Genomic DNA, 12,289 nt, shown 5'->3' on the forward strand with positions numbered 1-12,289 from the left:
GAGTAAATATACACCTTTGCTGTTGTACAATGAGTAAATATACACCTGAGAGTGAATATACACCTTTGCTGTTGTACAATGAGTAAATATACACCTTTGCTGTTGTACAATGAGTAAATATACACCTTTGCTGTTGTACAATGAGTAAATATACACCTTTACTGTTGTACAATGAGTAAATATACACCTTTACTGTTGTACAATGAGTGAATGTATCCCGTTGTTGTTGTACAATGAGTGAATATACACCTTTGCTGTTGTACAATGAGTAAATATACACCTTTACTGTTGTACAATGAGTGAATGTATCCCGTTGTCGTTATCAATCATTATGTCTCCCGATTTCAGTTTTTTCATGACGGGTTATCTGCCAGTGGGCTTTGAGTTTGCGGCAGAAATTACATTTCCCGAAGGCGAAGGCACTTCTTCTGGTCTTCTCAATGCATCTGCTCAGGTGAGAAATACTTCTTTGCCACGTGTTACGGTGTTGTTTTGCATTTTAGTTATTTCAACGTAGTAGTCCTACTTAAAAAATTGTCTCACAAACAGTCTGATGTAATCTGAATAGTTACGAAAATTAATAAAATAATTTGTCATACTTGAGTTAGACGTATTTGCTTATGTAATCAACCAGAACACTGAAACAAATCATATTGTTATGATAAGGAAATTAAATCTGCACATGAAGAGCATTAATTGTCAATCTGCCACAGCTGTGTGACGGGTCTAAAGGCCCCTTCGTGATCCACGACAGGTGTCCCTAATTACGAATGCGTTGCTCTATGTGTTTTAACAGAGGTATCAGTCTTAGGAAGAAAATTAAAGTAACGAGTTATGTTTCCTCTAACGTGTCATATTTTAGCATGCCGTGGTTGGTTTGTATCTTGTTCTCAGTATGATGTCACATAGGTTTATAGAATATGATTCAGTGCTGACTGTTGTACTAAGTACATTGTGGCATAGCCCAGTGGTGGAAGTGTCATCACGTCACAGCCCTGGGTTCGATTCCCCACATGTGAACAATGTGTAAAGCTGACTTCTGATGCCCAACGGGGTTTGTGCTGGAATGTTGCTAACCTCCATGAATGCCTTGTGTGTATTTGTGTGTCGTGTCACCATTAAACATCAGGTTGTCATATGCATTTAGTATGTTAATTTGGGTAAGCAGATTGCTGTGTTTGAATGCCTCCTACAGGGGCTGTCAAAAAACCTGATCATTCGTCCCCATGGAGAAGATGTATGCGCTAATATCAAAAGGATATCACCCTAAATCCTTGAACCTGTAAATGTTTTATAGACCGCATCCCAGAATAGCTACAGAACTAGGGATGCACAGTAATTCCGCATTGAACCACTCTTGCAATATATACCAATTCCAGGAACATATTACTGCCTGGAAAACACTTACCTTTTATAGATTGTCTTATCGAGTGTTTACCATCCTGACCACTCAGACAGTTAAACTGTTTGGACGCCGGTACTGCCACTAGAACGATCAATACTTGATGTATTATTCAATCGATTTTACAGTTTTTTGGCATCATCTTTACGATCGGGATGCGGGCGATAATGAACCGTCTTGGAGTGCTCGCTGGCAACCTTACGCTGGCTGTGGCTCTATTGGTCGGCAGCATCATGACGGGTAGGCAACATGTGTCCTTCTTATTTAACCGTCTAAACTCAAGAGCTATAAATCTGTATTATTTAAGCCTTATTTCCCATAGATTTAGTTTGCTACTTGCTCTCGGTAGAAAACCATTAATCATTCACAGCCACCAGCTGAGAAGGTTTAATCACAAAGGATGAGCGTATCTAGCGTCCTAGACTAAGGCTTAGTCTCTGAATATATATAATTTTGATAGTAATAAACAAGCCCATTTATATTGAAAAGGAGCCCTAGGGAGACCAGAGATCCAGAACCTGAACCTGAGGAAATCTAGACTTGCTTTATTTAGAGCTTTAGCACTGCAGAGAGGGCTTGGCAGTAGTGAAATTAATGTGGTTCAGGGACTGTGAGACAGACTACTAGCGTCCTTAGCTCCTGAGATTATCATACCTTAGTCTGTTTCCCATCCCTGAAACACCATATTGCGCCTTCAGCACTGCCCTTACTCTAAACCTATACCCCCAAATTAAGTAAATCTTAAATTACTACATATTTCTCCTGAATCACCCATCTCACTACGGCTGCTTTTCAGTGACAATGGAGACGCTTGTTTCTAACAAAATGATAATTATATTTTCAGACATTCAGCCTTATTCTAATGATTCATGTGGATCAGACCATGCATTTTATGTTTCACAGTTTGATTGGTGATTTAAATGAAGCACTTAAATGAAGCAGTTTCTTTTCAGGACAATCATTGTACTATTAGTTTCATTTAGTAAAAACAATGTTTAAGTTGTCTCTGAAAAGAATGAAAATTTTAAAATAAAATATAACACCTGAAGATTGTGTATTTGTGTAGGTATGTGGATATAAACGTATCTAGATTTGGCAATAGGAGATGAATCTATGTTTCTATTGTGGAAGGTTATGAATACACGATGCCATTTAGAAAGTGGTAAAATGTAACGTTACGGTATATAGGACGTTATATTGGGGACTGATCTGACGGTAGAGAACGAAGTGTGGTCTGCCTCACAGTCCCTGAATTTTCCCTACAGCCTAGCCCTCCCTGCGATGCTAAAGCTGTAAAGGAAGCAAGTCTAGATTTCCTCAGGTTCTGAATCACTCATCTCATCTCACCGGGCTCCTCTATAATTTCAATAGGTTTATTTGTTACTGTAAAAAGTATATATTCAGAGAATTGGTGTTAGTCTAAACGAATTGCAATCCCAAGTATAACATATGTTATGGAAGGTTATCGGAAAACTAGGTCGATAAGGCTGACATAACGTATGTTATTTTTCTTGTAGCATTCATCAAAGCGGACTACAGGCGACAGAAAGCTGAGAAGGAGGTATGTTGATGTAAATAACACAGCCAACTTGATGACTGATACAGATGGGAACGCATAGAAAACAGGGGTTTTTCATCAATTTTCAGCTTTGTTACGCGAGTGTTGTTCATGAAAGTCACCTCAAATAGCAGGAATCCTGACTCTTTTTAAAGGTCACATTCGTTTAGTTGTTACTGAAGTTGAATTAAGTGATAAACATTACGTGTTTTCAAATGTGCGGATATTATTGAGTATTTTACATTGACGTTCGGGAATGTTCCATTCTGATTGGTCCACGCCGTTATCTACGTGAAACCATCTTGGTGATGACTGTGTTCCATCGATAGAAAATATTAGCCGGTGTTTCAAACGGGAAATCTTTCGAGCATCGAGTACACTAAAACCCACAAAACTGATAACTTGATAAAACATATTTGTCAATATAGCGGTATCCAATTTGTCAAATATAATCACTCTTTATTATTCAAATTTGGCTTTGAGATGGGAAACTTATTCATGGGGAATGATCCAAGAGATGTTCGGGCTTCTAACCCATTTCATCAGGTTCTTAACCAATTTACAGAAAACCTCAAGGTTTTACAATATAAATATGATTTATATCTGGGCCATGAGGAAATGGAACATGTTTTAGTTCTCTCAAAGTTTCACATCCCACATTGATTGACGCAGCAGTCAGCGAGAGCAGAACTTTGTCGAGCCTGGACAAATTAAGCCAGTGGTTGACAGTATCAACAACGACTTATTCCGTCGAGGCTCAGTGGCATGTAAACACAAATGTCTCCCTTTGAAATTAGCGACACTGAGGCTTTCAGTGAGCAATATTTATGACTGTAGCCTGCATAAAATCGGATCAGACAAACAAGTGATTGTTATTTTTCGAAACTCCCCATGGCGTCGAAACCTCCTCATTCCAACCCATTACCTGTTATTCCACAGATCGACCTCTGAGCTATGAGCGTCGTACCCGATCTATTCAATTGACAGGGGCGGTGGGGTAGCCTAGTGGTTAAAGCGTTCGCTCGTCACGCCGAAGACCCGGGTTCGATTGCCCACATGGGCAAAATGTGTGAAGCCCATTTCTGGTGTCCCCCTGCCGTGATATTGCTGGAATATTGCTAAAAGCGGCGTAAAACCAAACTCACTCACTCACTTACTCAATTGACATCGACTGCAGGCAGAGGTTGCTGGTGATCGGGTACGGAATTCAAACAGGATCAGAGAGTTTTTCCATTGGGGTTATCTGTCTTGTTGTACATGCACAGGGTGTCATGGTTACGTGAAGATCCGGGTTAGAATTTGTCTTCAGTAATCCTTGCTTGTCGTAAGAGGCAACTAACGGGATCGGATGGTCAGGCTCGCTGACTTGGCTGACACATGTCATCGTATCCCAATTGATGTAGATCGATGCTCATGCTGTAGGACTGCCTGGTCCAGACTCGGATTATGTACAGACCGCCGCCATATAGCTGGAATATTGCTGAGTGCAGCGTTAAACAACAAACAAACCATGGTTACGTTATGTCCACGTCACATTTGGTTAATGTTAAAAATGGTCAGTTGTTCTCAGTCGGGCTTGGCTTAAACCTGTGACTGAAAGCAAGATCCCCACCCATCTGGAAACGATAGCACATCGTCTCTATAATAAGTCTAATCTACCACCAAGTTCTTACTGGGTTTCTCCTTATCACAGTCAGTCCCTGCGTATTGTATGTTAGTGGGATTGGTTACCATTGCCACGGTCCTGTTCTGGCGTTATGTGCGACAAGTATGACATTATCAACTGTAATACAGTCACGTCAGATACTAGTATCCCCGTGGGATTTCCGGGGAATATTAGACCCATAATACCCCGTGCTGGTCAAACCCACGTGCCATTAAACTGGGTTCAGTTCCCGGTGGTCCGGCACTGACACTGATTGGCTTGTTAAACTGGTTATTTACGGGACTGGTGTGGCGCCAGGCCACAAAGATAACACGTAGGTATGTCATATTTGAGTGAAGGCTATTATTGTTACTCGTGAAAACCCTTTAGGGAGCCGACTGGCCTAGACGGACACAATGACGTCATCTACAGTGTTACTAACCCTATTGAAATTTACTGTTACGGTGTACCGTAAGGAACCACTGGCGTTCGTAACACAAGTCAGATAACGTCGCATGGACATATTTCGTGGCAAATACACAATGATACATTCGCTATTAGTGAGCTAAACAGTCCTCGAGCATCTGTTTTGTGGCCCATTCAGCTCGTAACTCCAGTATGCCCTGCTGATAAAACACAGTGACGTAAGACGCTCTCAACGACACAACTGGGTACGCTACAAATATCTGTGTACGAGGTCTTGGCAACGCGTACACAATATCTGTCATAATCAAAACACTTTTCAAAATATAATACGTTTGAAAGTTGTTGTTTTTTGTTGTTGTACTTTCTTTTGTTCGTCAGTTTAGATGACCATATGTTATTCTTTGATGTTTACTACCAGAGCTGTAATAGATGTTGATATATTTTAATGTTTCTTTTGGAAGCTCCTGGAATGTATATCATTACCAGCAGTACTGATCCATTAGCGGGAGTACTGTGAAGTGCGATGTGCAATATGCTTGCACCACTGCTGAAAGCGGTACAACTCCTTGCTTCATTCATGCATCAATATTTCACTGCGTAATTTAAATGGGGCACCTACATGTGCATACAACGTTTTTTTATTTTCTTGCAGTTTTTCGCCAAATTGGACAACATCGAGATTGAAGTTCGAGAAACCAACGAAGAGAGGAACGCGGAGCTAGCACATGAAATCATCTAGCCACCTTCAACACAGCGAGAACAACACAACATTCAGAGTGTGCTATCGAAATCAAAATGACATTAAATCGGATATGATTCTGTCGGCTTGAATTTTATCCGAAAATATTATAATGGCCAGTAGAAATGATATTGACCTTTGTGGGAATTTTCTGACCTTCACTTGACTCCTTTTGCATTCAGTTTCCATTTTTGTGGATTCAGATTAATGTTTGCCTTTACAGGTCGGCTCGTCTTTCCTATAATGTTCCTGGTGACCACGTGGTGTGCCTGTTAAAAGCGAGCGTGATTTACAGACGTATGTGTTTATGAAGCTAAAACAAAATCCGTAAATCTCCGACACTCGGATTTACTCGGTTTAGTCCGCCAGTTTGATAATACCTCTGGCAGAAGTGGCGATCTTACAGTGATGTTATATAATCAGTCTCACGTGAGATACCTCCGTTTGAAGTTCCTACCGTGACGAACTTTTATAAAAAAATAATGTATTCCATGCAAGACGGATATGTGGTATACACATATGCATGAAGAATTAAGATGGACACTCTGGGCAATTGCATGTAGATCGCAATGACTGGCAAGCTGCGTTTAGTTATATGGTATGCGCATGCCTAAATTTCAATATGGGTTCCAGCGAGTGGTGACAGAGATAACCTATGTGGGACTGAGGTGGGCTGAATGCTGGCCAGTGTTTCACACACCTGTAATGGAGATCACAGTTAAAGAGCTCGTGGTTTTACATGTTTAAAAGGATACGAACGTGGCTCTTGATTTCATTCCGAAACAACTGAAAGACCTCATTGTTTAATTGCATGACCTTTTTGTCCTTGCTCACGGTGATGAATTTCACTTGCATTTAGCACCCCCGCATGTGCGCGTGTCACGGAATAATGTTTGGTGAGTTCTGTGACATGGTTCTTTATGACGCCACTTAATTCCATCTCTGTTTATATCACAACCATTTCAGTTCGCAGGACCAATATTGCTGACAAACGGCCTCGTTACACAACGTGATCTCAGGGTTAGCATATTGTGTTGGCATATAGGCGTTACGACCGTCTTAACGATAACATGGCTTTGTGGAGCAGGGTCCTGTTAGCTGTCGTCGGGTATATGAGTGAGTGAGTGAGTGATGTTTTACACTGCTTTTAGCAATATTTCAGCAATATCACGGCGATAGACACCAGAAATTGGGTTCACACATTGTATCCAAGTGTGGAATCGAACTCGGATCTTTGGCGAACGCCTCAACCACCAGGTTACCCCACCACCCCGTCAAATATCTGAAATCCAAGATAATATTTATCTGAGAAATCTTACTTAGAATGTACTATTTGAGTCTGTGTGTACGCGAATCGATTCAAATGGAATGTAACGGTATTGTAACGGTATTGTAACGGTATTATGTGGCTGATGAAGTCTCAACAATCGTTGATATCAAAGCGTGCCAAAGACTGCAAGATGCCCATAGCATTGAATACAGGGTAATGATTATCATTTTATGACATTTGTCAGAATAAAAAGACTCAATAAACTGCAGGGCCAAAGAAATACGGTGACCCATGACTAAAGATTAAATGAACCGGGCATTTGATGGTAATGCATTTGATACGGGTGTCACTGTTGTGTTGAACCTTACGTGTGCAGTGGTGTGACGATAACTTTCTGTCTTATAACGTTTTGATGACGTTTGTATTGTCTTGTTAATTTCAAGTTTTCTCTTGCCGCGCAGTTTATATGAGCTGAGGTGCTACAATGCCATGTGTGCAAAACACATCAACATTAATTAATAATTTGGTATTCTATAATATTTGTTTAAATTTTAGTTAAGGTTTCAGTAACATGTAGCATTTTGTCAACAGTTATGTTCCATTTCAAGTGCTTGCAGTGCTAGTTAGTCGGGATAAATCTGAGGAACCAAGGTAGCTCCGCTAGTCGCTGCCCATCCGGAATCTAATCTCGAAATTAATTGCGTGACGGTTTCACATAAAAGCAACGCGTTGCCGGTTGCGTTAGAGACGCTTCTTATTTGATTATCAGTTATTTAGTTGCATGTTTTATATGCTCGTGGTCCCTGTGTTGTTCTCATCAGGAAGTGTCAGCATCAGATCAGCGCTGTAGATGCAAGTGTTTAGTGTAGTATTACACAGTATTACACACCGTGTGCTTGCTCAGCACAAAATGGTTGTCATGGCGATTGGCTCCTTATCTTAACCCGGTGGTGTGTATTTTACTTTGTCCGTCTTTGGACCAAAGGTTCACGTGACAAAGTCACCTGACGCGGATTAATTCATGACCATAAGCCAAAAGATAAATGAGAAGTGAGGTAGCTGTACCCACGTAGCTAGTTCAGGCGTGCTGACAGTATATGTACAATCTAATGATGATGATCTGATGGAATATAAACGTTATACACGTCATATGCGTCTTCAGTTCCCTGTACCTCCCGTGGACAGGCCTGGTTGGATGTCAGTTGAAGTAGTCATCGTTGTCTGTGTGACAACTGAAAAGTCGGAGTATGACTGGCGTGTGCGACGTATGGGACAGAACCTGGTACAATGGTCAGACCGAGTCTCCATTCAGCAATCTGGAGTCTCCTGTAATCTATGATTGAAGCGTTGTAATGCTGGCGAGAGTACTCCGACTGAAATATTGAAACCAGTCACGTGGACGTACCATAAACATTTATATTTTCCTGGCATATCACGATTTAGGTTCTTTTGAAATTTGAGGTTGTTCATTCTCTTTAGTGAATCTTTTCTGTGAAGTTCGTCATGATGTCTAATGATAATCGCGATAGGCGTTTAATGTTAGATATCGCTAATAGCAGATTTTGTGGAGATACGGGTCAGGTCTCCCGTTGATCTTGAACGCTGCTGTAATCTTTCTAAGTCAGGACGACGGTCAATGTTGTATTTGCTGGTTTACATATAATGTCATTTAGAATAACCCCTACACCAGCTCAACTCCATAACTCTGTCAAAACGTCTCATAACCTGGATTCTGGGTTCGAATCTCGGATTCGGAATTTATCATTCTTGGATCTATACCCGTTGGTTATGGTTAATTAACCACATATCGATTTGTGTAAAGAAGTCCCATTGATATCATCGATCGTTTATTCCGATTTGAACTAATGCGCTAAAAATCGCCGTCCAATCAAAAACGTCTAATGAGCGAAGGAAATTTGGTGCTAACTCAGGGCTGATTAACGTGCGACGTCACTTCCCATAAATAGGCTAAGATGATGAATGGTTGAAGGAAATTGATCACACTTATAGAATGAAGAGACGGTAATACCCTTAACAGGTTAATTGTCCAATAATTTTAAACTCGTTTAACTCATAATTGATTATAAAGTTTAACACGTAATAATCTCAAGTTAGTGTTCATAAGCAAACATCTAAGCAGTGATTTCATTACGAGGCTAACAACGAGTATATTTACAAATGATTTGGGACTATTGGGAGGTTGCATCAAATATTTAAATACAGTAGTTGTAACCTTTGTTCCATTTAGGATTTGAATACAGTTATCGTATAGACAGGTTGAGGACAATATATGTACTCACATTTTGATAGCGCAAAACACAAACACACTTGAAAGCTTACAGTAAGTTTTCTAACTAGTTTTGACATTAATATAGGCCTTTGAAAAGGGATTTTGTGTTTGAGACAAAATAGTACCATATTTATTTCAACTCAGGGCGATTCGTCAGTTTTCCAAAGCAATGTTTGACTTATCCATGCATGATTTATAGATACATATTTTAGTAATGTACATATTTATTTCAAATGTATTCGAGCTTCAAAGGATGTGGCAATAATTATTGCTGTCAAAATCCATATCTAATAATGGGTATTTTGCTTATACTTGAACGTCTTCATCGGCATTTATCTGTTTATCTGCATTTTTATTGGGAATATTTTATGTACATAAACGTCATATATGAATGTCTTATTGGTTGTTGTTTTACGCCGCGGAATGCAGTATTCCAGCTGTATACAGGTCAGCTGAACGCAGTGGAGCGCTAAGACAAACAGGTGGATGATATTATGACAACGTCCCACGCCGTTGAGCTTGATATTTATAAACATCAGCTTGGTGTTCAAATCTGCATCGTAATCCGGTATATAAAATAATCAAGAGTGAGTGAGTGAGTTAGAATTTAACGTCACCTCGGCAATATTTCAGCCATATAGTGACGAGAAATGTTTTACATAAACAAAAAAATAATTGCTAAATAATCAGTCATCGAAGGAAAAATAATCAAGAAGTTTTTATTCCTACATTTGTATGTTTCCTTCTCTACTGAAGTAGCAACCTTTGACAGGCCACGTATACAATCAAGGGAATACTGGCGTTCATCTGGAAATAGAATACAAATCGCTCGGACTGACTGAGTATGGTTTTACGCCGCTTTTAGCATTATACCAGCATTATCACGGCGGAGAACAACAGAAATGGGCTTCACACACTGTACCCATGTGGGGAATCGAAACAGGGCCTTCTGCGTGACGAGCGAATGTTTTAAACACAGGCTACACTACTACCCCTGGTGGCTTGGAAGAACCCATGTAGGCGAGGTCGTCCGTTATTGTCAGCATTGAATGTCGAGGTCGGGATGTAATTGAACAAACAGTTGGCTGTTGAACAAATAGTAATTAATATCAACTCGCGTACGAGAAAAAGTACATACAGAACTCGATACATTTACAGTTATTCCCCTCGGCTGATAGTTTGTGTCTCACGTTATTTTGTCCATTTAAAAATGAATCGCATGGTTCACATATTGATCTCCCTTACCATTGGTGACTAGCCCCTGTCCAACTATCTGCTGTTTTAAAATGTATTAAATATTGGTTAAATCTTATTTACATGCCTGGATGCCGTTTGCCTCGAAAACGTTACAATATGATGCGTATGTATGATGAGCAAGGCTATGAGAACTGGGTTACCAAGGTTAGAAACATCATATTTAAATTAGGTTTTGGTGATGTTTGGGTATCACACACTTACGGAGATAAAAACGTTTTTGTTAAAATGTTTTTTCAACGACTGAAAGATAATTTTCGGCAAGTTTGCCATAGTGATTTATCTGAGAGCCCAAAAATGTTACGTATTGTAATTTTAAATTAACGATTTCTTGTGAAACATACTTAACTCGTATTACTGTATCCAAATATAGATCTTGTTTATCACGATTTAGGTTAAGTTCCCATAGTTTAGAAATTGAAAGAGGACGTTACTATAACATTCCCCGGGAACAAAGAACATGCAACATGTGAAACTTAAACGTAATTGAAAATGAATATCACTTCTTACTTATCTGTCCAGCCTACATTGAATTAAGACGTAAATATCTTTTCCCCAATATACTAAAATTCAATCCGGTGTTATCATCCCAAAATGAAGACATTTCCTTGAATACTGCTAAATATCTGTTTTATGCATTCGAAAAAAGGAAATCAATTTTGTCATATTAAGATTGTATATATTATACATGCTTTCATTGTTAACATTTTATTTCATGTCTGCACCGATGAGGTGTTTTTGTACTCATAGGCCCGTGGCCTCATAGTATCAGAAATAAAGATTTGATTTGAACCCCTGTGCTATTCCGGGACAAGCCACCATTTTCTGAGTGAATGAGTTTAGTTTTACGCCGCGTCAGAAATGGGTTTCATAATTTGTATCCATTTGCGGAATAGAATCCGGGTCGGACAGCTACCATAAATTACATTCACGCAAAGTTCCACATGTTGCTCATGTTATTTCAAATACATCCGACTAAAGGTGATATGCAGGCCGCAGCAGGAGTATAGAACAATTAACCGTATCTTTATGTTTAGACACAAGACGTATGTAAGATCTAAAACTATCTCTGACAATAATATTCTGACCAAACAGCTGATTGGTTAGTCTTATTTGCGCAAATAACTTTCATAGACAGTGGACAGGCTGAAGAGGCGAGTGGCGACGATTTGAGACTTAAGCCTTGCGGAGTTATGCCCCTTGTTTGAAAACCCGTGAATCGTAAGTACACAATTTAAACCGTGTTAGCAACTTTGACCCGTAGTTTTACTTTGTAAACATCCACTAGCATGGAAACATTTGTCCTTGCAGTCACACATACAGGGAACATTTGTAAATAGGCCATTCAGACATCAAATCGATTGCGGAATGCTGTTTATTAACGCATTGTGTCTGTGTTGAGTGGGAACCGGGTATGAGATAACGTTTAATTCTCGCGACTCCCATGAGATTTTGCTTTTGCTGTTTGCTTTGCATGCGGAGATCATCATCACCTCAGACTGCTTAATCTGATAGAAAGAGGTCACGTTTCCTTTGAACACATTGTGCATTCTGTGTATTCTCATTAAAATCCCTTCAACCGCGGGGAACATAAAATATATTGTGTTTTATATATCCCTGCCTAGGAGATTCATTTGTCTCGTTTTGGTGACATATTTTTTACGATGATAATTAGCTTTAAATCATAATTTCGAGTTGCGTATTA

General features: G+C 39.6%; 1 protein-coding gene across 1 annotated transcript in view; it reads left to right on the forward strand.

Annotated features, from left to right (window-relative positions):
- LOC124265454 (feline leukemia virus subgroup C receptor-related protein 2-like) overlaps positions 1-9,722 on the forward strand; it is a 33,558-nt gene extending 23,836 nt beyond the window's left edge. Inside the window, exons 8-11 of the mRNA XM_046700247.1 lie at positions 349-454; positions 1,531-1,642; positions 2,920-2,963; positions 5,684-9,722. Coding sequence (XP_046556203.1) covers positions 349-454; positions 1,531-1,642; positions 2,920-2,963; positions 5,684-5,770 — 349 coding nt within the window. The 3' untranslated portion in view covers positions 5,771-9,722. The remainder of the gene's footprint in view (positions 1-348; positions 455-1,530; positions 1,643-2,919; positions 2,964-5,683) is intronic.
- Positions 9,723-12,289: the final 2,567 nt, after the last annotated feature.

The sequence above is a fragment of the Haliotis rubra genome, unplaced genomic scaffold (assembly GCF_003918875.1).
Source record: "Haliotis rubra isolate DU_JTF1 unplaced genomic scaffold, ASM391887v1 Scf98, whole genome shotgun sequence".
Taxonomy (NCBI): Eukaryota; Metazoa; Mollusca; class Gastropoda; order Lepetellida; family Haliotidae; genus Haliotis; species Haliotis rubra.